Source organism: Alligator mississippiensis, chromosome 3 (assembly GCF_030867095.1).
Source record: "Alligator mississippiensis isolate rAllMis1 chromosome 3, rAllMis1, whole genome shotgun sequence".
In the NCBI taxonomy this organism is placed as follows: domain Eukaryota; kingdom Metazoa; phylum Chordata; order Crocodylia; family Alligatoridae; genus Alligator; species Alligator mississippiensis.
Window position 1 is genome coordinate 268,609,852 of NC_081826.1, and position 25,867 is coordinate 268,635,718.

The 25,867-nt window shown below is 43.3% G+C and overlaps 2 protein-coding genes across 5 annotated transcripts in view; one reads left to right on the forward strand and one right to left on the reverse strand.

Annotated features, from left to right (window-relative positions):
* PLPP1 (phospholipid phosphatase 1) overlaps positions 1–19,434 on the forward strand; it is a 112,638-nt gene extending 93,204 nt beyond the window's left edge. For all 3 annotated transcript variants that reach the window (XM_014594045.3, XM_006267306.4, XM_059725178.1), the window contains exons 5-6: positions 14,319–14,495; positions 19,017–19,434. In XM_014594045.3, the coding sequence (XP_014449531.1) occupies positions 14,319–14,495; positions 19,017–19,142 (303 nt within the window). In that variant the 3' untranslated portion in view covers positions 19,143–19,434. The remainder of the gene's footprint in view (positions 1–14,318; positions 14,496–19,016) is intronic.
* MTREX (Mtr4 exosome RNA helicase) overlaps positions 19,354–25,867 on the reverse strand; it is a 94,228-nt gene continuing 87,714 nt past the window's right edge. For both annotated transcript variants that reach the window (XM_059725177.1, XM_006267305.4), the window contains 2 exons: positions 21,029–21,133; positions 19,354–19,673 (listed from right to left, as the gene is read on the reverse strand). In XM_059725177.1, the coding sequence (XP_059581160.1) occupies positions 19,621–19,673; positions 21,029–21,133 (158 nt within the window). In that variant the 3' untranslated portion in view covers positions 19,354–19,620. The remainder of the gene's footprint in view (positions 19,674–21,028; positions 21,134–25,867) is intronic.

A 25,867-nucleotide genomic window follows, 5' to 3' on the forward strand; every position in this document is an offset into this window, starting at 1 on the left:
CCCCCAGCCTGCACTGGTGCATGGGATTGTTCCATCCTACGTGCAGGATTTTTCACTTGTCCTTGTTGAACCTCATGAGATTTCTTTTGGCCCAATCTTCCAATTTTTGTCTAGGTCACTCAGAAGTGCCTCCTTAAATGTCTCTCTGTGTGCAGACTCCTTATTTCTGCTCTTGTTAATTTAAAAAGTGAATGAAAAGGTTTTATTTTTTTGTAAATGCTGAAATGTGATACTTTTGTGGTTTGATGCCAATGAAGTGACAGCTCCTTCCATATATTAGCTTACAACATAGGCTAAGTTCCTTATTTTGCTTTATCAGGGGTAGTACTAAAAGTATGACTGATGTTTTCCTAATATAGGACTGCTTGTTCTTTATCCTTGGAATTTTGAGTCATTTGGATCAAAATCATGATTTCCATGGTGGAATGAATGAATTACTGAATTGTGGAAACACGTATCAACTCTGTTTGCTGATTTGAGTTCTTCTGCCCTGAGATCTTAATAGAATGTCCTTTTCCAGCCTATCCGTAAGCTATGCAAGGAGAAATGGTGCCAGACATGACTTGTCACTTGCCTTAAACTAAGACCGCACCCCTCACTGAATTCTAATATGGGGTGCCAATTTAGTTGTAGAACCACAGAACTGAAGGGCCTGCTAGGCCCCTTCTCTCAGTGTACCATTGCACGATTGTTTGCTGCAGTGTGTGTGTGTGCATGCGTAACTTTGAGCAGCTGGCTCACTTATAATGAAATTGGATGGAGTCCCGAGAATTGCATTACTTCTAATCAAAAGCAGACTCCACACAGAAGTGTGGTTTTTGGATGTGACTGACCAAAGAATGCTAACTTTTCTCAAATGTCATTGCATGTCATATCATCTTAACTGTGCTTTTGAAAGGTCAAGATTTGTGTGGGAACCCAGAAGGACAAGCTGCCTTGGGGTATAGGGTTTTAAATTCCAAACAATGGAAGACTGTGACCAACCTGTGTTCCTATCCTATACTACAGTAGGGCATCTCCATGCCTGCTACTGCTTGACTCTAAACATATATTTTGCCTTCTAAATGCAAATGTCCAACTGTCATGGTTTCTTGAGGTATCTGGTATCTGATTTTTAGGCTAAGGTAGATGTTAGCAACCTTTTACAAATAAGTTCTCCTTCAGCAGCTCCAGCGAGAGTGAGCAGAGTCTGCATTGAGGAAGAGCAGCCATCCATATGGGCTGTAGCAAGTGGCTGGAGGTGACTGATGAGCTGTTAGCAAAATCTGGATGGGATCAATCAGTTAGGGAATCGGCCCACCCTTAGTAATATGCAGGCCAGATCCAGTCCCTTTGCAGGGCAGATCTGGCCTATGGTGTAATAGGTTGCCAACTCTGGGCTGAGGGCTGCAGGATATGTGTGCAGGATGCCTGAAATAATAGCAGTGAAGTAAGTGAGAGCTGCATTCTTCTTGGTGATATCACTGTCTCTGCCCCTTCAAGCCCAAGGAAGCTAGAATCCAGCAAGGCATTTGTGCCTCACCCCAACAGTAAGCCAAGTTCAAGAAACAGGGAGAGGTGGAGCATGTTGAAGGTAGTCATACTTTTGGTGCCCAGAGGAGCTCATGGATCCCCTCATACTGAACAGTGAGGGGGCAGAACCCCAAGAGTCGTGTGCGATAGTGTTTTGAATGCATGGCTAATCTGCCGTGGGGTCCCATGTGGATGGAGCTTGTTTTTGCAGGCAGAATTTGGAAGAGTAGAGCTTCCTTGTGATTTTTCCCATTCCCCCTCATCCAATCGTGGATTATTTTAAGGTTGCTAGATGAAACTTTGCAAAGGCAAGGAAAGACAGTGCATGCCCACAACCTTGCCTCTGACTTTTTTTTATTGCGTATCATAACATAGTATGGTAATAGATTTCTTGAGTCAGATGTAGTGTTTTCCCTAAAACCCTGGATATCCATTTGTGGTATCCGCTAATGAGTACTGTTGTGTTTTTATATTGGTTTGATCGAGAGCCAGTTGGCTGCAGTTCTCCACACAATTCTGAGATAATGCTGTTGGTGGGCTCAGGGAAAAAGTTGCAAAAGTTGTCAGAGCTTACATCTCTGCCTGCTTCCCACTTTTAGATGTGGTGAGAGATCCTGGGCCTAGGAAGTAGATGTGGTTGGTGCTTTCTCACTAGGCATCCGCTGAGAAGGAGCTCTGCTTTTTCTCTTTGATACGATCCTCATCTCTCTCAACCAGAGCATTACTACTTTTTGAGATTTGCTTGTATTGCACTCCAGTAAGGAGCTACAATTTGAGACCAACCATTGAAACTAGTGCAGTTCATCAGTTTGGCTTTGGTACTCATGCTGAACAATTCGGGGCACCAGACCCTGTTTTTATCTACCAGGATATCCAGAAAACCAGTTTCATCTCCCAGATTTTGGTGAGGTTGGAGAGGTTTACCTTTGTTCTGTTTATTTTTTAAATAATAATCTGTCCATGCGAGAGAGGCAGTATTTGCAGAAGAAGGCAAACTCATCGTCTGCACCGTCCCCTCTCTAGCTCTGTGACACAGCCAGGGTGGACTCACAGGTTGTCAAGGAAATGTTAGAACAGTGTTCAGGACCCTGTTCCAGACCCTGTTTCAAGCCTCAGGGTGGACATTAGCACACCAAATGAAGAACCAAGACTAATTCAGTAGTGTGCTTTTACAGCACAGATCAGTAGTGTTTCTGGTCTAATAAAAGATACAATCTCTGAACCAAGAGTTCTGGATTTTTGCACTTCTTCTTGTCTCAGACCAACACAGCTACCAAGTACACCTCTGAGGTACTATAGATTTCCATCTTTGCTCCTTATCTACAGAATTTTTTTACTAGGGTGATGCATCAGCTGTGAATTCAAGGTCAGATATGGGGTATGACAGGGATGAGATTCATGGTTTCCTCGTATCCTAGTTGATAGGCCTGTAGGAACATTTGGAATGTGACCAAAATACTGATGATTGATGTTGGCCAAATAATTTTTGGATACCTGAATTAAGAGAACAAGGTGCCTCTCTCTTTCTTCTCAGTACTTGTGGCATTTCCTGTTTCATTACATTTCCATTCTTCTTCGTGGCCAGTTGTGATGATAGGCCCAGACAGGCTTGGGAGGTTTCAAGGAGGCTCTGCTCCTTTCACATTTCTACCCTGGGATAGTTGGGAAAGAGGTTAGTGACCCAGAAAATACCCTGAGGAATTGTTAAAAGGGTTGATTATAGCTTCTGTGTGGAATGCCTTTGCTGCTCGGTTCACAAGGGCATTCAGCACTGAAGTCTGGGCTTACTGTGTATCAGATCTTACTTTTATGTTCATCCTATTAAAAAGCAGATAAAAAAGGTCCTCCCCTAGTCAGTCAGGGGAATGGTATAAGCAGAAGAGCTCTCCAGTGTTTTTCACGTGGCAATGCAAAGTACTGCCACTGGGTCACTGGCCCTGACCCAACCTGATGCATATGATACCTCTTGTTTTAAATGGAAGGCTCAGGCTGGCTCTGTCTGCTGCTTGCACACTTACTCCAGCTGCAGTCTGAGTCATGAGTCTTTAACATGTGGCATTACTCATAGTCCGTGTTAATCATAACCAGACGCTTGAAATATCAGCCTCTTAAGAAACAGTAATCTGCCGCGTGTTGGGGGAGGGCAGTCTAGCACAAAGCAGATGATAAATGCTACCAGCTGAAAGTCTGCTACCTTGACAGGGTGTATATTTCACAAGTAAAATAGCATTTGGTTGGGGTAATGAGGGCAAAAGCTCTGCACTCTCTCTTACTATTTCACTAGGGAGTTTAATCTTTCAAGCCATACATCTTAACTTCCCCTTCATGCACAGGGATATACCTCATTCCAATTGCTTTTGATAATGGTCTGTGGGATGGAGCAGGTACCAGAACCGCTGAATATTAAAGCACCAAGTATAGTTGTTTGTTTGATTATGATAACAACAAATGTCAACCTGCTTGAGGAGTTAATTTAGACTATTTTCTGTAGTATCTGTGCTAAGGTAGGGCAGGAATGGTTCAGCTAATAGCTAGCTGTCTCTGATGGTGTACGCTCTTTTCCACGCAAAAACAGGCACCTGAAAAAATCCAAGTCACCTTAAATTAGAAGCATTTCCTTTATCACCATTTTTAGTGTAAATTGAATCTCAGAAAGGGCAGAGGTGGGATGTGTGTTGTCTCTTATTAGTCTGCACACACCCTACCTCCTCCCTTTCTGACATTCAATTTGCACTAAAAATGGTGATAAAATATTCTAATTTAAGCCAACTTGGATTTTTTCAGGTGCCTGTTTTTGAGTGGAAAAAAGGAGCATACACCAGTTTCACTTCTATGGCTAATAACACCCCCCCCCCCCCCCCCCCCACACACACACACGAGTAGAAGAATGAGGATGTGTTCCTTCCTTGGCCTGAGACTTCAACCTGTTACACATCCTCATTCTTCTACTCGTGCGTGTGTGTGGGGGTGTTATTAGCCATAAAAACAAAACTGGGACCTCTTTTTCTAACTTGGACAATAGTGGGACACTGCCCAGTGGGTAGGGGGTAGGGGGAGGCAAAGCAGCTTTCCATAGCTGCCTTCACCTGAAAAACTCTGTAGGCTTTGGCACAGTCTACCTTACCTGCACCTATTTTCCTGTGTGCGGCCTATGCCCCTCTGCAAGTTAAGGGCTCTAATGCAAATTTTATTCTGACCGTAGTCATCAGTGGCTGCAACAGTTTGAAGCTGGAGCACTTGTTTAGGGACAAGTACTGCTTTGATATCCAGACTAGTTTTAGCTGTGCATGCTTTACAAGAGCCACTTCTGTCTCCCTTGTTGGCCAGGTACCTTTTAGTTTGTTTGTAACCAAGATAGTGGGGAAACTGATAAATTACAGCAAAATAAATAGTGGTCTTACAATGCAGCAGGTCCTCCATTAAGGCAGTCAGTCAGTGTCAGTGCGCCTGCTCTTACCCTACAGTAAGTGATGTGCGGGCCGGGAGCGGTCCGAGGCCCTCGGGGGTGGTTTTTTTTTTTGCGCGGCGGGCTGTGGCCAGCAGCCCGGACACGCCGGGTTGGGGAAGGCAGGCGGCACGCTAGAATTAGGCACAGACACTTAGTGGTTGATTTAAGATTATTTTACTTACACCGAAGATGGTCGCGGTGCAGGCAGGAAAACTTGCTTGAGTTGCAGTTACAGACAGAAAAGAAGAGAGGCGGACTAGAGTTCCTTCCCGTGAACATTCTAGCCCAATCCGTTTGAGAGCTCTAAACCGCGAGCCCGTCGTGTCAACCGAAGAAAGTAACTCGAAGCAAAGAGCTCTGAATAGACTCACACGAAGTTTGCTAGGCTCCGTGGAACTTGAGTGCAGGGAAGGGTACGTTGAGGGATCAGGCGGTGACGGGGAGAGGCGAGAGGCTGATCAGACCCCTATAGCCTTCTTGAGATACACGCTGGGTCCAATAGGCTCCGCAGCGCTTAGAGATCTTCACGAGACGTGAAGTTCTCCTCCTCATGATAGTCGTGGAGTTCTCCAACTTGGGCGGAACCCGCTCAAGCCTCTTATACGGCTAGCAAGCCAATCGCTAGCCGCCACGTGGGAATAATTTAGAACCGGCCAATAGTGGGGCACAAATCTGAATACAAATGGCGGGAACTCCTTGCAGCGTGCATTTCTCTTTTTGCAACTAAGAAATGCACCCTGCAAAGAAAGCTACGAGTGGCGGGAAATAATTCAGCAGTGCCGAAGCACACACAAACAAAAATCACACCCTTGGGTTGTGACAAGTGAAAGCTAAGCTGGATGTGGAATAATTGATGTGGGCAGCCCTCCACTTCTTTTTAACCTGCTGTTGTTTCTTTCTGCACATGGAGACTGAAATGTGCAGAGAATTTTTGAAAATGCCCTCAACTGTTGTGACCCTTTGAAACAGTCAGGGGACTTGATAAGAATTCAGTTGTCCAGACCACCTTGAGTTCAGAGGTGAAGACTTTTATCAAAATAGAATGTTTTCAGAATTGTTTGGTGTTTGCTTAGTTGTGCTTTTGGTGACAGGTGCGCTTTTTTAGGAATCAAGCCTTTTTCAAACTAGGTTTTTTTTTAACTACTTGAAAACATTTTTTGGTATTTTAGGCATACTGAAAATAGACGTTGAATATCACATTTAGGATCCAAATTGGGCTGAAACATATTAGCACCTCTGAAGATATGCTGCACTGTTAACCAGAACCTTGATCTTGCCTGGTCTTCAGCTTTTTTTGTAGTATGTATTTCAGATGGAGAGATTAAAAAATAAAATTAAATAGGTACAACCCCTGCCCTCATAGTGTGCACAGATAAACTAGTGTAAAGGTACTACTATATCATGGTTAGATCTTATTGCCATCTGGGGATGGGCATAAGCTATAATGGTATAAAAACTTTTCATGTAAAATCATTGTAGTGGCATTTAGATTAAGCAACTTGTACTATGGACTGTACTGGAACAATTAAAATGCTGCAAATTTGGTACATAGACAAAGCCGTAAGTCTCAAGTTGCTGCTTCAATTAATGTTGAAAATGTGAACAGTGGAATTTATTCTGCAGAAATTACTGCATCAGAAGCAAACTTCTGAGAGGTGTGACCTGCCCTCTATCTTTGTGAACTGTTAACAAAGATGATGGTACTTCAAATATCACTTATTGGCCATTCTTTTCCCCTTCTCATGAAAGCATGGAAGAAAGTGAGAGGGCTGGGAATTTGGGGGTGGAGCAAATGGGCAGGATTCACCCCCTTGACCTGGGGCACAGAGCCTTGCTGGGGCATGTATTGGTAGCAGAGCAACAGATGCATTAACCCTTATGCTGCCACTGCTGCTACTCTTGGCACCACATCTGGCTCTAGTCCCACAGTTTGGATTTGGCTTGGGGCAGGGTGGGTAGTATTGATTGAAGTAATTCAAAATGAGCAGTCTTGTTGGAAAGCAGCATGAGCTAGGGAAGCTTGCAGCTGCTCTCCTTAGAATTTGGCTTCTGGTTAGTGGAATAGGATTGGCTAGCAGCACTAAGTTTAAACTCACTCAGGAATGAAATATTTTCCTTGATTTGTATGCGTCTCTGAATACACAACTCTCATCCTGCTCTCTCGCATTGCCTTTACTCCACAACTGCTATCGAAATGGCTCGCTGCTTGTCTCCAACACTTTGTACAGCACTGCCTCTCATCATCTGTCTCCTCCCCAGTATGGCTGTGACTAAAATGTCACCAAAAGGTAGGCAGATATCACAAGGAGTCCCTTACAGAGCAAGTTTCAAGCACCATGATAACATGTATATAGTTATTACTGTTTCCTTGGAATAAACGTTACTTCTTCAAACTTGTTTGGATTTGCATAATAACAAAATATACCTCACCCATTTTCCTGTGTTTTTTTTTTTTAACCCATTGTGTGCAGGAAATACTGTTTGAACTGCTCTTGCCTGACTTCTAATAATATATGATTATGGGCAGAAGAACAAATGTGTGCAGTGTGTGTGTTTCACTACAGATTGTTCCGAAAAACTTTTGGTTGAGGAACCCTTTTAGAGTTCATCTCTAATTAGGGAGCATATCTGTTGCCTGTATCCTAAAGCCATGTATCCAGTGCCTTGAGGATTATTGTGGTGAGTTATTCAAGTAAAGACTGCTTTATGGAACCTGAGATTTATTTACCAGATAGTGACATAGCTGCCGATCACGTGTAGACCCACGTGATCGCTATGTTGCTGTAGCGCACCATACAGGAACATAGCGTGTTGCTATGTTGCCACAGGGTGACATGTAGATGTGCCCTATGTATAGTGTTGATGATGGTGAATATCACTTTTAGGTGTAACTGAACAGGTTTGCCATATTTTTCTCATAGACAAAACCAACCATGCCAGGAAGTAGCTGTGTGTGGCCTTTATCCTCCAATATGGTAGTAATTTGTATGGATTCAATTAAACACCTTTTTATATTGATTATTATTTTGAATTTTCATGTATGTGGTGTTATCTAGTGCCCCAAATACAATTTTAACATGCTGGTATCTGTAGGCATTTTTTTTTTGCTGAATTATAATTAGCAGCGATGAGTATCTTGTGAATTGTCTCTTACGGTGAATGCAACATTTATAGTGTTTTCCCTCTATCTTGGGGCACTGTGACATAATGGATACAATAGAAAAGTTTTATCTCCCTCAAACAGGAAGAAAATGCATTAATTTTTGTTTCTAGAAAATGGCTAAACATTTGAATTCATAAGTAAGTAGCTCAGGTCCATTGTATTGTTTGGCAGAAGTCACTCTAAGTAATTTCTTCTGCTTTGCACAATATGTGGGTGTGGAGTGGGGGGGATGTTGGAATTGTCATGATATTCTCCAGCTGCAAAAAGAATGAAGTGATTTCACTTTTTATTCATTTCAGTCACTCTGATACCCTAGGAACAGCAGTGGGTTTTGTGGTATGAGTCTCTTTAAAAAAAAAGAGAGAAAAAGGGGGAAATATTGATATGCTTGCAGAAGTGTTAGCTCATCACTCTGTCACAACCAAACCTCTTCTGCTGATCCTGCAATATATTGTAAATTGAGGTGGTATCTTGTACTGCTGGTCTGTATGTGTGGGAGGGAGCTCCCCTTGCAAACCTTAGGTGCTTTATTGTCCCTCTGACAGGTTTCTTGATGGAAAACAGCCTTAAGTATTGGTGACCATATGATAAAGCTGACTGGAAGAGTTATCCAATGGAAGCTGTGGGAGCTGTTGATTAGGATCTTTGATTAGCCCAGTGATGCTTGACATTTTAGCCGTGTGGGCCAGATAAAAGGCAAAGGGCTACTCTGTGGGACAGATCAGGATGTATGCTTTCCCAACGTGCCTGGATCAGGTCCTGGAGCCCTGCACTGCCCCCGCCTGTCCCTACATGCCAGGATTGGGCTTCACGATGGCTCTGTCTGACCCCATGTGCTGGGATTGGGCCCCTTGCTGCCCTGCATACTTGATCCCCATGTACCCATGGGGAGCCTCACAACACCTGGGGCCAAGCACCCCAGGATTAACAAGATTAAACACTAGCAGTGGGCACAGTTATGCTTGCAGGAGTACTTTCTGGATGAACCAGTTAATTGTTTCCTTCCTACTTTAGGATTTTTTTGTCAATACTAATTGCTTCTGTAACATTAGCAAAAACCTCAGGTGTTCCTTTCCCAAACTTGCTTTATAGCAGCAGGGGCCAACCTTTTTGGCAGGTGTGCAATAGCCCTGCACCCACCCCAAATGGCACTCTATCCCTTTCCTCTATCTACTTTCTTCTCTATCCTGTCCTTCCTGACCAAACTACTGCTCTGCTTCCTGCTCCTTGCTCCCTGCCTTATCCAGTGCTCTGCTTTCTACTCCCTATGCTATTTGCTGCTGTTTCCTTTCCTTTCTCCTGTTTGCCATGTGCCACACAACAAGGTTGCCTGTGCCACTTGTGGCATCCATGCTGCAGCTGGCTACCGCTGCTCTATAGCATCAAGTATGGAGACAGTAAAATTCTTGGATGTCCTGACATTGGAAATGTCTTAGTTTGGATGGTGTGAGGCTCTTCCTGTATTGTTCCAGACCAGTGTTAGTTGCAGAGTGCCTGTTCTGCAGTGTCGTGATTAAATCAGTGCTTGTTTGCAAAGAGTTTTCAAACATGTAAAGCACTGCAGAAGCACAGAGTATTAAAAGCCAACTTTAAACACATGACCTGGGTTAGTAGAGTAAGTGCTAGCAACTAAGAAAGAACACTGTGTCCTCAGGACAGGGTTGTAGGACTGTGAGCATGGGGGAATAGCAGAGTGAGGAACAAAGTCAAGTAACATTTGTGTAGCAAATAAGCTGCTTATTTTTCTCTCCCTGACTTTGATCATGTGACATCATTATGCTTTTTTCCTGAAAAGGAATGTTTTAGTCTCTTTTTTTTCTTTCCCCCGAAGGATTTTTTTCTTATTAGGTCTTTGACAATTCTAACATAATTGTTTCCTGAAGATACTCCTGCTTGGGAAACAAGTCATTACATTTAAAAAAATTAACTTTTCAAATACTGAGTATATGAAAGACACCCCCTCTTTTCAAGGAGGAAGGGCAAATACTTGGAATTTTATTGGAATTTTTTTAACAGGAGCAAATAATCCTCTAGTTGCAAAGACCTTTCCATTCATGTCTGTGGCTTTTGCAAAAACCTCAGTGTCTGTTTCAGCTCTGTGCTGTATTTTTAGAAATGGAGTATTGGACTGTAGGCTGTGAAGAAATCTGTGCTCAGGATGTGTGTGGTGTGGAGACCAGGCTTTCATTATAGGGTAAGACTTAGCTTGTGAAAAACGGATGAAAACTATTTTAATAGTGTTTTATGAAATACATCTGTGTATGCATATTAGAATAGTATGAAAAGTCCTGTGGGGGAACAGCCCACTCTTAATGGCATCTGTCACTTCTGGGGTAACTTAAAATGAGAGCTTACAGGGGAACAGATGTAGGACAAGGAAATTTGTATCTAATCCTTCAATACCTACCTAGTCTGCTTGTGGAGCTACAGGGGACTGTTGCACTTGTACCCTGAATGCAAGCAGGAGTTATGTATTCTTACCCAGACTGATCCCTTTCAAATACAATGAACTTTCAGTAATAAATGAGATGGTAAATCTTGTTAACACTTTCACCAGTAACCTCATGCAAAGTTGAGTAAGGATTTCCACTGCTTCGGTGACGGAACATTTTGATTTTAAAAGCCACAGTCTGTTCCCAATTATGTAGGAGACTCATTGCACTTCCATTAACATGAGCTGAAGGGGGCAGGAAGATAACTGGGTTCGATCCTTTTCCTGTTTTGCAGTCTGTTCTACCAGTGACTTCACAAAGGAGCAGCAGTTTTATTACAACTACAATTTCTGGCAGCAGCTGCCACTCCCACACCTGCTGAACATGTGCACACCTGAACATTTTTAGTGGCTCCATGCCACTTCAGCTAGCAGCAGTGTTGCCAGAGCATGGAGTGTATTGTAGGAAAGCCCCTGGTGCTAAATGGACCACAGTTAAATGGACCCTCAATGACAGGCCATGCGTCTGCTGCATGCAGAGACAGGCTCTCTAAACAGGATGAAACTATTCTTCCATCTATCTGTAAAGGTCAAATAAGTAACAGATTTGAAGTTTGTTTGTGTTGTATTGTATTTTCTTGTTCTTAACACATGGAGCATACATCTTACTGCCTTATGTGTCAGTACAATCATGAATATAACAGAATTCACACCAGGTGATGTATAAACAGTTTATGGCTTTAAGGTTTACAGGATTATAAGGGAGGAGTTATTTTCTTTAATGCCATTTGAGAGGAACATTTCAGTCCACTAAGCATTGTTGTTAATTTTGCAAAACAATCCTGTTTTTAATGTAGATCATACCACAGTTATTTAGTGCAGTGGTTCTCAAGTGGGGATGTCCACGACCTCTGTGGGGGAGGGGGGGGAAAGTGAGCAGGTTTCAAGGGAGGCCTGGCACGGGGAGGAGCCACCTTGGCCCCCCAGGACTGAGGTGGATCCCAAGACCCCACAGCCTCCATTTTGTGGGCGGGCAGGTTGGCAAGCCTCTGTGTTGCTGCAGCTCAGGTGTGTGGGGCCCCAGGGCTCCTTGCCACTGTACCCCCAGGCTGTGCAGGCAGGGCTGGGGAGCCAGGCAGTTGTTGTGGCACAGGTGGGCTGTTGAGCTTTTATAGCATGCTGAGGCGGGGGGGCGGGGGGGGGTGCTCAGAAAGAAAAAGGTTGAGAACCCCTTGTTTAGTAGAGCACGTTAGGGTAAGGGGCGCCACACTGGTTAAATGTGCTAAGCTAAGTGTACCTTCAGAGTAGAAGTCACCTAATTAAAAATAACCTGGAATTTGCTATTGCAGCAGCTGGTTTATGAGAAACGAGCATCTCAATTTGACAAGCACATAATATCAGAAAATACATTGGTAACAAATAGCAGCAGGTGTTCCCTGCTGAAAGCAAGTACTGCAGCAGGCAGTCAGGGTTGAAGTGACTGAAGAAAATTCCTTGTAGAATGACTTCTTCCCAGGCTCTGAACCTACTTTTAGAAAAATATGTGAATCCATTCCATTTAGTAGAGATGTGAGTGGCTAGTAGCAGTGAAAAGATTTTTGGGTTTCCTGTAGACTTGGCTGGAACAGTCACTGTGCAGGTCTTTAGAAGGCATCAAGGAGTGGTAAAATATATTTGATTATATTCTGATGTATTGTAGACAGCTCCAGATCTAAAACTGCTGTGGCTAAGTGGTTGCTTTCTTAATGTGGAAATGAAGTTTGCCTGTAAACATTTAAACCTAGATTTCCTGTTTGCTGGCTGTCTGTTGTACAAAAAGGAGGCCAGGGTTTTGATCTGAGTACTGCTGGCTTGGGGGTAGGCTGAGACAGCATTTTATCATTAGCTTAGTTTTCCATAGGCTGGGAAGTTGAAGGAAAGAGCTTTCCAAACAATCAGCTTTATCTAGGTAAGTTTCTCAGGTCTCCTTGTGTGATGAATTTCTGATTCTGTTTAGAGGACTGTCTTAAGACTGTACCTTTTTATCCATTCACAGTCACATAATCATCTGCTTTCCCAATTTATAGCTGCAGAACATATATTTGCCAATGACAGCAGTTGCTTACATGGAAAAGTATTAGAGTCATGTATTTTTAGCTGCATTCAATGGAATTTAACAATTGGAAAAAGGAAGACAGCCAGCACCAAATGATGAGCCAAGTCTGCAGACCACCATGTGCTCCAGGGACCACACTTGGAGAAGCACTGATCTATCCCATGGAACAGTAGAAGCACCTTAAAACAAGTCCCTGCCTGCAAATATTGACTACCTTTTTCACCCTTTACATATTCTTATTCTGAATGGTCTGTAGTTAACACTTACAGTGCAGTCCCTCGGTGTTGAAATTAAGTAACCTTCATTTTGAAACAGGTCTGTAGAATGAGCCTATCCTTGGAGAACTTGTTTGTGGCTTTACTAATCAAAAAGTTCACTCTGACACTAACTCCGTTTGAACTGTTTTCTGAGAGTGATTTCAGCCTGATATTAAAACATGCTATTAATGAAATAAAAAAAAGAATCCCCATACAGACTGAAAAGGGTCTGAATGCTAAAACAATGATGTAATAGTTACTTTGAAAAACCGATGGAATATTCCCTAAATATTTAATCTTGGAAAGTAGTGCCTTTCTTCATGTACAGTGCATACTCTGTATGTGTATTTACACAAAAGATGTAATGGTTCTAATAAGTACCCATGACTTTTGAAGTTAGCTGTGGGAGTATTTACCAGAGCTTGTTAGCGTGTCATCTTAATGCATGAAGCCACAGTGTGGCTTAGTTGTTAGCACTTCTGCTTCTCGACTACAAGGTTATGAATTCAAACCAGGCTTTAAGATTTTATGCAATGCTGAAAGTTTGATGCGACTGAAGTGTTAAACACAAATTCCAGCTCTATTACTGAGTTTTGTATGGCCCCTGATGCTAGCAGGATGGATGGAGCATGAGGTCTGAATATAGATCAAGTGGAGGGGTGGACAAAGGCAGTGTCTTGTGGATTATACAGGGAAAGTAAAGATTTTATGTATGTGTGTTTTTGTAACATGAGGGAGAAAGTCTGTGGTAGGGAAAAAACTGAGGCTACGGTAGGATGATAGACTGAAGCAGAATGAATTTATGCCACATCTGAGCATAATAAAATCTTAATTTAAATATGCATCTGACAAAACACTAACTGTCTTCCAGTTCAGGGACTGTAGGTATCAAAACATAGGTATCTGAACAGCTCTGTCCTCATCACAATGTTAGCTACTGAATTAAGAGCTAGTTGGCTGTAATCAGTAGAAGCAGAAACTGGCCTAATGTCTACTTGTTGCTGTACTCCTGCTTCCACACCAGCACCGTATAGTCCTGAAGCAATTTAGCCTTTTGTGAAATCCTTGTTAATGCTCTTTTACAGAATGTATTATGAAGCAAAGATGGCATTCAACACCAGTGTCAAAAGTTAGTTGAATTAATACCACCCTGCATTCATATGTTGAACTATTCGGCATCTAATGAATGCTAATGAATAAGTGACAGGATTTGACATCCAGAAACTGTCCGTTACAAGAGGCAAAGCAATAGCAGAACTGTCAGGGACATGATATCCCTGTCTCTGAATATTTAATCATTTCTTGATCAGACTTGAATAGTCAACATCACCAACTTGAAACGCACGCAGTTTGAAATGAAAATGGTCCCTGCAGATAGTTTCTAACAGGTGTCTCTCTCCCTCTTTTTTTAGCTTTATCTTCAAGCCAGAATGAAAGGAGACTGGGCAAGACTGCTGCGTCCTACAGTGCAATTTGGCCTTGTTGCGGCATCTATCTACGTGGGTCTCTCACGTGTCTCTGACTACAAACATCATTGGAGTGATGTGTTGACTGGACTCATTCAAGGAGCAGTAGTAGCTATACTTGTTGTAAGTCCTTATATAGTTCACTGAGATAAAAGTATTTAAAAAAAAAACTAGCATGTTTAGATGAAGCATTAATAAAAAAAATGTATAGGCATCATTCAAGAGAAAGGGCACGTGCCTTCCCAGCACTCTGGGAAGCACAGGAAGAAGAAATTGATGGAAAACACTCAAGCGTGGAGACAGCAAATCACAGCTGTTACTGCAGCTCCTGGGGCCAAGTGATGGACCAGTTCTCTCTCACTGGAATAGAGGCAGTTTTGTTCTGTTTTTGTACAAACAACTTGAACTTGTACTCTGAACAAATGGAGAGAGGAAAGTATAAGGAAGCAATGGGCTCAATAAGCAGTCTCTTTCTGAAGGCAAAGGAAAATTTTGAAGGAAGGACTTGAAAGAATATATGCTCATGTGAAGCTCCTCATAAGCATAAAAACACAGTGTGGGAGAAGGCAGAAAGGTGCCTTAGATTTGTTGAAGCAAGTGGGCTGGAATCATGGACTGACTCAAAACAAGAGTTGGCTTATCGATAATGAATGGGAGGTTGGGTCTGGATGTGTCATGAAGGGTCTTGAAAGTGAAAGCAAATACCCTGTTTACCTGAATCCAAGATTACTTTGAATTTAAGATAACCCCCATAATTATATACTGTACCTGAAGAATTATCAATTTGTTAGTTTCCATGTATAGGATTTAATGTTTGGAGGGTCATCTTAAATTCATACCTCTTGCCCCAATGCTTCCCCCCCCACTCCCCTTTCTGCTGTTGTTTGACTTATGCAGCAGTGGCTCTGGCCCTGGCCAGATGGCAACAGTGGCAGCAACAATAGCTTTGACCCTGGCCTTGACCAGGCAGCAGCCCTGACAGTGGCTTAGGCCCCAGGCCTGGCCAGGCAGCAGCAATGGTGGTGCCTTGTGCCAGGGCTATACTCAAATCCAAGACAAGACTCTTCTCCCCGCCCCCCCCCCCCATGTTAAATAGGGGTAAAAACCTCACCTTTGATTTGAGAAATATGGTAACTTACCCTTGCAACAGAATGGAAGACAGCAGAGGGATACGAAGCGGTGACATGGTTAGTGATAGACTAAGAAAAATAATCCTTGCAGCAGCAGTCTGATTGGATATTAGTGCAGCCAAATAGTCTTGCTAAGCCAGAGAATGATGTTGCAGCAATCAGAATGTTCCATGGGGAATTCTCTTGCATCTCCAGTAAAGTAACTGTCTTTAAACTCCTTGAAAGTGCCACTGGAAATTCTTTTACTCCTATTTCCAGGGATAAGAAAAGCCATGTCTTAAATATCAGACATAAGAAGTTTCACGATTTAGGTACGGCTTGGGTGAGGACCTAGAGGTCAGTCAAATGACTGTCAGCCTGTGGGTCTGAGGCAGGATAGCTGTTTGTCCAACAGTGCAGTAAGAAGGAAGGGTTTGTGGTGAAAGCTGTCTTCACCATATTGAGCTTAAACTGACACCAGAGCACCTATGAGATGTTTAGGACAGGCCAAGATACTGACAGGATGCAACCAGAGAATTTGCTTAGCCAAGAAGATAAATTCACTTTCCTCCAGTTAAGTTAGTGGAAGAAGTCAGCCAGTCACCACACTTCCTGTGGTACAGAAAGGGGGGTGAGCTATGGTCAACCTTGCAGTGGGAGATATCTAAGCTAATTAGTTGAAGAGGCCTGAGAGCAAATGCAATCTAGGTTGATTGACTGGATGTAACACTGGGGCAAGAGCATCTGGAGGGTTAGGTGTGGATGAATGTGGATAATGGTCAACTTAATAAATGATCAATGAGAGCAGGGAAAAAAAGTAATAAATGACCCCTTTTGGTAAGATGGTACTGTAACTAGGCTTACCGTTCAGATGAAGAGGACAGGTTGTGTCTGACCAACCTAGTCTCCTTCTACAATCAAGTAACGAACCACTTAGATGTGGGAGATGCAGTCCATGCCATATACTTAGATTTTTAAAAAGCTTTTGATATGGTCTCCCATGATGCTCTTATAAAAACAAACAAACTGGGGGGATTGTGGGCTGGCAGAGTCTGCAGTCAGGTGGGTTGGGAACTGGCTAGGGGATGAAACCCAGAGAGTGTTAGTGGATGGGTCTGTATTGTCTTGGCAGGAGGTGGTCAGTGGTGTCTCACAGGGTTCGGTTCTTGGCCCCATGCTGTTCAACATATTTATCAACAATTTAGATGAGGATGTGGAAAGCATGGTGGGCAAGTTTCTGGACAATACCAAGTTATGGGGAAAAGCGGTCACACTAGGGGATAGGATGCAGATCCAAGCAGACCTAGACAAGCTGGAAAGGTGGGCAGAGTGGAAGTGGATGCAGTTCAATAAGGATAAATGCAAAGTACTTCATCGGGGGAGAAGTAACCAGAGACAAATGTAGGAGATGTCCTGGCCAGCACAATGGCTGAAAGGGACCTCAGGGTTACTGTTGATCACAGGATGAACATGAGCTGCTAGTGTGACACCGCAGTCAACAGAGCTAATAGCATACTGGGATGCATTAGCTGATGCATCGCGAGCAGGGCTAAGGAAGTGATGCTTCCTTTCTGCTTGGCACTGGTGAGACCCCAGCTGGAATACTGTGTCCAGTTCTGGATGCTGCACTTCAAAAAAGACATGGAGAATCTTGAAAGGGTCCAGAGAACGGACACAAGAATGATTAAGGGCCTGGAGAACAAGGCTTTTTGAGGAAAGACTAAGGGATCTGGGACTCTTCAGCCTGGGGAAGAGAAGACCAAAGGGGAACTTTGGCCATCTATAAGTATACAACGGGTGAATATCAGGAGCTGGGAGAAACACTGTTGACTAGGGAGCCCCAGGGGAGGATAAGGAGCAATGCCCATGAACTGTTAGAGAATAGTTTCAGGTTGGATGTAAAGAAGAACTTCTTTATGGTAAGGGTGACCAGAATTTGGAATAGACTTCCCAAGGAGGTGGGGCAGTTCCCAACCTTGGAAGTCTTCAAGAGGAGACCAGACAGACACCATGCTGGGATCATTTGATCTCAGCAGTATTCTTGCCAACCCCCCCTGCTCCGGGTCAGTTTTCCAGAAACCCCTGAACCTATCTCCCTGAAACTTGGCAGGCCTTATGCCCTCAGAAGGGGCTACCATCTCTGCTGTTTTCATCCAAATCCATCAAACATTTGTCCACTGAGCAAACTCCTCCCCAGGCTTAGAGCAGATCCATCCCTCCAGCCCAGTTTGAGTGGGCCAAGGTGTGTAGTGTTTTTAAGCTGTCCTGATAGGAGCACTGGGATGGTTCAAGGTAACCATTTGAAACCATAACAGATCCTCAGCTAAATACATATCTTGAACCACTGCCAAATGTAATTTGAGAAACGCTATTAGAATCTTCAGGCAAACTGCACTACGTGAAGAAAGGAACAGGCCAGGGGAAAGGAGCAGTGGAAAAAGAGAAATGCAGATAGCTGTGCCTGAAGTGCAGCAGCCCAGAGAACCACTAACTGCAGTGACAAGGTGGAATTACTTTGCACGTCCCTGCACAGCCAGATGAGCCTAAAGCTGTGGTCACCTGTGCTGCAGCCCTTCCTGATGCAATTCCCTGTGCTCCTCCTCAAAACATGCATGCAGGGCAAGTGAACTGTTCCCCTTGCCCCTTTCTGACAGAAGCAAGGCAGGAGCAGGATGGGGGAGGGAAGAGTCTGGATAGGGAAGGGTTGCAGCAAGAAGAAGTTTTCCTGCCTGCTTTAGAGTTATCTGGCTGTGCACCGAGGCATGTGGAGCAGTTCCACCTGGCTGCAGCAATTCAGTTGAGAAGTACATAGGTAACTTAAGGTAGCACAACAGTGGTTCTCAACTGGGGGTACCTGCCAAACTAAGTTGAAGTTAATGTGATGTCAGAGTGCTGTCTGTAACGGAGTGGTCAAGGGTACACACGGCTGTAACTGCTAAGGGGCCAAAAGAGTTGCACTACAGTTCTAACGTAAAGTGACAATGCTCAGGTGTTTATTGCTGTTTGCTTTTGCAAAGCCAATTACAGAAAGAAGTGAAAACATCCAGACTTGTGCACCAGAGCTGCAATTCAAGTCTGGAGTGGTCACTGGATACTTTAGTTGTCACCCTCCAGAGACTACTACATACAGCATGCAGCTGAAGCATTAGTTTGCTTCCCTTATATATAAGGAGAAACATTGCTTTCTGCTACTAAAATTGGTGCCCCAACCTAGAAGAGCTGTTTCACTAACTTCTAGAATATGATAGTAAGGTCTTATTTCCCTCCTGTATTAAAAACATAATCAGCTTCTTGATGTAGACCTACAGTTCTTACTCCTTGGGATTTCTGGCAGTTATCTGAAATGCTCTGACTATGTAACTATTGAAATTGCTCTCAGCTAGTTATATCACACATGTGCATAGCACTATGTAATTAATCTATACACAGATCGTACAGATAGGACTTTGGAGGTGAGGGTTACTGAAGTCTTAGTGGAGGAGAAGAGGAAAATGTGATGCACTCAATTCTAATGCTGTCTGATTTGTTCTCTTAGGTTGCATACGTATCAGACTTCTTCAAAGTGAGGGGCTGTACATTTAAACCCAAAGAAGATTCGCATACAACTCTACACGAGACACCAACAAATGGAAATCACTATGGCAGCAATCACCAACCATGAAGGATTGAGAGTCCCACCCTGTGACATCCTGCTTTTTTGAGGGGAAAATGATTTCATGAGTCTCCCTGACCTATGTAATATAAATTAAATGCCTTTAAGGGACTGCTGCTGCTCTTGGATGCTCACTTTACGTGTATATAGTAACATTTAACACCATTATGTATATCTAATGCTTTAAAAATTTTAAATTTTTACTGGTTCAAGGTCTTGCTTAAAAAGCTAATCAAACTGTAAATTTTTATTAAAATAATGTGGTAACACTTATATTACATAAACAAGCTGTTTATACACATCTTGCTAGAATGTTTGCTTTTAAATACATACAACAAATTAAAAACTAAACCTCTGTCTTGGGATGAACTGGCACAGTTGGCTGATGCCAAAGTCTAAAATTAGATTCTGCTCACTGAGCATGTCCATCTGCCCTATGGTGGTGAGGGCTGCTCCTGCTCCATTCCTGGCATTCAGAAAAGATTCCTCAGAGGTAAAGGCTCGCAGCAAACACAATGTCTCTCTTGATTTTTGTAATTCCTACCAAAAAAAGAAAAGCAAATCAGTATCAAAGTCAAAGCCTTGTCCATACCAGATCATAGAAGATCATTTCTGACGAGGGGAAAACTTGGATTACTTCATACTGACTGCTTCAAACAAAGTTATCACATGAATGCATGAGACAATCATGGGTTCTGACTTGTGGCTAAAGTACAACAGGACCCTAGAAATAGATGTTTTCCTTCTAAGCTAACAAGTATTTTTTAACCTGTTCATATACACATGTAGTTAGCCATCTTAGTTTGAAGTCACACAAAAGCGAGGGTGGAACTGCACCATAAACTGTTGCTCACAAGCTTATATGCATCAGTAATTCAATTAGTTTGTAAGGTGCAAGTCTACCTTGCCTTCCATATAAGAAGAGGCTCTCTTACATATACAGCTCAAGTCAAGCTTCCCGGCACCTTCAACTTGATATAAATATAAATAAAGAATGGAAATGATGAAAAGTCATAAAGGGGTTTTTTATTTAGTGGCATCTTTTACTGGAGCAACTAAGCTGTTGGTTATCTAAAAATAACTTCTGCAAGAACACTGGACTCACAGGGAGGTCCCTTCCAAATTACACAGTTGGTTACTAAAGGTATCACCAGAAACCCCTCTTGATTACGTCGTGCGTCCTAGACCGGGGTGGTCATCTTATGTGGCACAGACAGCCTGTGTGTGTGGCATGTGGCAGGTCAGGAAGGGGAAAGAACACAGACATGACAAGATGCAAAAAAACAGCAGTAGATTCAGCAGAGAACACAGAGTAGAAAACAGAACAGTAGGTCAGGGAGGGGAAGGGGATCGGGGAGGGTGCAGGACTAATTTGCAACATGCCTCCCAGGAAGGCTGGCCCCCACTGCCCTAGACCAAAGTGCAGCAGTATGCCATACATTCATAGATGTTAAGGTTGGAAAGGACCTCAGTAGATCACTGAGCCTGACCCCCTGCCCCGGGCAGGAAAGAGTGCTAGGGTCAGATGACCCCAGCTAGGTGCTTGTCCAGTCTCCTGAAGACCCCCAGGGTAGGGGAGAGCACCACCTCCCTTGGAAGCCCATTCCAGATTCTGGCAACCATTACTGTTAAGTTCTTTCTAACGTCCAACCTAAATCTGCTCTCCGTTAATTTGTGGCTATTGTTCCTAGTTACTCCAGGGGGTGCCCTAGTAAATACAGCATCTCCTATTCCCTGCTGCCCTAATAGAGAAAGGGAACATTTAGTCTTCTGCTCATTCCAAATAAAATTACTGTCTGATATTAGCTCAAACTGTTTTTTCAACCTGAAATGGCTGCAGTAGATTGGCGCACAGATTTGTACCTCATACACGTATAGACTATCTCAATACATACCTTCTGCAAACTTATTTTCCAGCTCTGTATTTCCAATGGCTTTTGCTGCTTGACACATCTGTCGAAGCAATTCTTCTAGTCGCCTCATACAACGAATTATGCTACCTGGGTAAAAATGAAGAACTTTCTTTTAGTCACAGCATGCAAAAAGTAGCGCCAGTTTCTCTCAGCCAATCAAGGAAGTTTAAGCATGTTTTTTGATGTAGGTACATGTTTCTGTTCAAATCACTCTCTACATTTAATAGGCTGCTCTGTGCATGTCATTTCACAGCATGTGATGAAAGGAGCTCAGGCTCACAAAAAGCTTATACATCTCTGACTGAATTAGTTTAAGACATGCATTTCTACCTTGCCTTCTTCCTTTGAAGTGAAACATTGAGTATGTTCCAGGCCTGGTAAGAATTTCACTTTTAAAAGACTAATCCTATTTTGGTATAAGATCCTGTTTATCCCGTTTGAGCAGTAGGTTTTTAATTTTTAAAACAGAGACCCTGAAACTCCACTTGTATCTCCATTTCTACTACTCAAGAATTTTCAAAGAAACCTGCTTACTAAAGGTAAGACCCACATCATACCACAGGGACAGTAGCTATAGATGCTCACTGAAATCATTGTAGTTTTGGGGAAGAAGGTTGCTAGTCACCCTTAAGGTACTGGTCATCTAAAAATAACTTCTGGAGGAACACAGACTGGACTCTACTCACAGCTGCACAGGAATTGCCACTCCATTTTTGCAGTAAGAGTGAGTTAGGACTAGCTGAGGAAGTCTTGAAGAAAACCCAACCAGTGGGCACTGTTGTATACATTTATGCTAGACACTTTTATAGCCCTTTCACCACTGCAAAATGAATACACAAAGTGCAGGTAGCATGGGTCTCCCTTTACATTTACTGCTGGAGGAAATACCAAGGTGAAACTTGATCCTAGAAGCAACAGGCTATAAAGAAGGGAGAGGGCAGGTGAGCTCTGCCCTTGTCAATGATAATGTCCATTGTTTCTGTTCCTTGCTTGCTTTCTCTAATACTCTAGTTCAGTGGGGCCTACCTTTTTGGCAGGTGCCCCAAATTAGCCCTATGCCCTCCCAAGTGCTACTCCAATCCCCTTCCCCTGCTCAATCTGCTGCTCTACTTCCTGTTCTCTCTGCCACTGTGCTGCCTGTCTCCTCCCTGATCAGTTGTGCTCTAGTTCCCGGTAGCAGACTGCTCTAGATGATCCTAAAGCATGCCCCGCAAACTGAGTAACTATGCTTGATTCTACTTAGAAGCCTGATGATAAGTAAATGTTCTGCTTGATCTGCTCCAACACTTCTGCCAAACCATAATCCCAATTAGCCTAGATTATGAAAACATTTGTCCAATTTAAATTTCACCTTTGGAGTCATTGGCCAAGTGCCTTAATTTTAATGAAGCAGCACTGATAAGTGAAAGATTACTGTATGCTCCTGTTCCAGTATTTCCAGGATGTAGCAAAGCTGTGAAAGGAATTATGCTTTACAAGAACATTATAGTTCCCTATTGCAACCCACTACGATCACAAGCTGGTCTGAAATAAGACTTCAGTGACAGACCAGAGTAATTTACCTCTCATCCAAGGTTCAAAAAGTACACCTCCCTTGAAAAGAAAGCCCTGCTTCCATGTAGTAAGTGAAAACCTATATAACATTTTTTTAAGGCATGTCTTCATGTAAGCACGAGTGGGATCATCAGCTTCCAAAGTGAGCATAACTTATGTGAGAAGAGAAATCTGTATCTATTGTATCTATAGGAGAGCAGGTCATATGGTGTTCGTTACAGAGACAAAACACAAGTCCAAAAAAAGTGACCATCAGCAGCTTCCCTGAGCAAGGCCACACTGCATTCTGGCAAGCACTGACTCCATGTTTTGAAAGCCTCGGCTAGTCTCCATTTACAAGAACAGGATTATGAAAATAATTCCAGTGGGCACCAGCTTGAACATGCTTCATTTGAGTGGGGGCTTGGTGCAGACAGTCCTAAACTTATGCTCATCTCCCTTTAAAACAAACTGCTCAATCCGTATATATTTAAATTGATTAAAGCGTAACTCTATTTTAACATTCCCTTTCTAGGTTTCCTTTGCTTTTTAAAAGCTCTAGATCTCTTCTAAACATGCACATTTAATATCCACAAACCTTTATAACAATTAAGAGTCACATGACTACTAGATGGCAGGAAATGGATTCTTTTCCAATCTCCACCAATTAATCCCACTTGTATTTGCGGCAAGCAGCTTTCTTTTTGGTATAATGCAAAACGCCTTCTACTCTGGATAACACTCCTACGTGTGCTGTGGTTTGCAGCAGAGAAACTGTCCCTGGCCAAAATGAAGGGAAACAAGAGCTATACGATTTCTTTGGGTATGAACTTCCACATGCCTGCCCAGCAAAGCTTCTTGCTTCCTTTGCCCCGTCCTACCTCCCCCTATCGTGTTGTTACTTTCAGTGGAACAGAGTACGGTATGGGGCAGTCCTAAATAAGAATGAGACTTTTATCCATGTTTCAAAACTTCAAAATGACTTGAAGCGCTTGTAGCTTGCATAGAGATTTGCTCCATTTTTTGCATTCTCCCAAAGCCCAGAATATTTAAACATTTTTCTGTGACCATGTCCTTAAAACATGAGGAACCTTGTGCTGTTTCCAGGAACTTCTGGTTTTTAACTTACTTGAAGTTGCTATTGTTAGTGGGCATTTTTACACATGTAAGTGCCACAGTTCCAGGTGCTTTGAAAAGTGCCTGGTGCTGCAACGCCTGCAGTTGTTTAAGTGGCGAAATGTGCACCAGCACTGAGAAAACAGTGGCGGCGCACTTTTGAACTAAAACACCACGAAGGTACTTTAGTTCAAAAGCGCACCACTGCCATTCTCTGAGCGCTGACACACATTTTGCCACTTATAGAACCGCACACAGAACAGTGCAGTTCGCCTCAGCTCACGTGCAAAGCAGCAGATCTCCAGCATGTCACAGGAAAAAAAAGGTTGTATGTAAAAATGCCCAATGTGTCACGTGACTTTGTGCTATTTTGCTGAAGAGACTCAAGTGGATTTTCTAATTTAGGTGAGAGGCAAGGAGTTAAGTTTTATGAATTTATGATTTAAGCATTTCCCACAAAATCCACCACAAAAAGCCCAACACTGCTCTGAAGAATATACGTTTGATGGGGTTACAGGAAGAGTAGGAAGAATCCTCCATCTTCACCTCTGCAAAAGGCCACATCTTTTGAAAGGTAAGCCCAGATTTGTGGAGAACATCTCGTGGTTCCACAAGTGGAAGAGTGGTCCTAGCCGAAAGGTGGACAGAACTAGCCACAACACTGACTAAAAGCTAATGTTCTGGGCCGTGACCTGCTCCCATCCTGAAGCCAATAGCCTCTCATCCATAACACAAGAAATGGCAAGAGGAATTTCTATTGGCCTGCATTCTATCTAGGCAAAAGCCAACTGGGAAACTTAGGAGGAGCAGCTTGCTGGAAACAGCTCTTGATTCGTAACATGTGTTCCCTTCCCTGCTCTTGTGGAGGGCATCTTTAAGAGATACAATTTCTTCCAGTGGGTGGAAGGCAGCCTTTGTATACAAGGAATCTGCTGAGACAAGAAAGAACATTTGCCAGGATCCTTGTTGGTCACAGGAAACCTGGTTTTGTAAGTTCTTGGCTGTATGCATCAGGTTTCCAGTATACGCTAATATAATGGCCAGGACTCCCTAGTAAGTGACCACAAACGTGTCAGTATCCTTGTTGTAAGGACTTGTCTTCTTAACCATGTTCAAAACACAGCAACTTCTATAGTGAAGAATTTAGATAGCAAACATAATAATGTCCATAATGGGGTGGTAAAAGTAAACCAAGTAGTTCGCACTTAATTGCTACTGAATACTGGGTCTGAACATAAAGGCAAATCAAACATCCCATTTTTAATCCTATGTAGAAATATTAAATTACACCATTCCTGCAGGCCTAGTCTAGCTGCAATGCTGTGGTTTCCATCATGTCAACTCAGTTCTTCGCAACCTTCCAACACAGGAGGATTTCTACAGTAATCACCAAGCAGTGGAGAAAGGAATTTCCCGTTTTGAAGAGGAGCATCTACAGAATAGCCCATAGCTGGGATTAAGGGAACGAACAAGCAGTACTCATGTTTAAAGAGGTTACACCTATGATAATATCAGCAACCCTTGGCTTTTAACGATTAAAATGTGCAAGGCATATTGCAGAGAGGGATGTAAATACCGATTAAGTACTGTTTAAACCCCTCCTAATGTTATCAGTTAAATGGTTAACCAATATACATGCATCTAGCAGGGACTGGCCCCTAATTGTACTCCCTTGTTCTCCAGGTGGCAGCAGTGGGCTGGGAGAACCTCTTGCCTGCTGCTGCCCATGGTGCACAGCTGCTCAGGGGCCAGGGCTGCAAGTGGCTGTAACAGGGTCCGCACAGTCTCAGCTTGGCTCACGACTGGTGGTGGGTGCATGCACGCCTCAGGGGAGATGACGGACAAACTACGAGGGGCCTGATCCTTCTTGTGGCAGTGCAGCCCTGGTCCCTTCCCCACTGTCTGCCCTGAGGAGCACATGCGCCTGCTGTTGGCAATGAGCTAGGCCAGGGCTCCGCGAACCTTAGGGCAGCTGCTTGCAGCCTCCCCACTGCCTGCTGTGAACAGCCCAGGCTTCATGGTGGGCAGCAGGTGCCCACTAGGAGCCTAGGCTGGACATGGCAGGCAGCTGGGAGGCTGCAAGTGGCTGCACTGGGGTCCATGGAAACTTGGTATGACTTGTTGCTGGTGTTGGATGCATGTGCAGTTCTGGACGGACAATGGGGAAGAGGC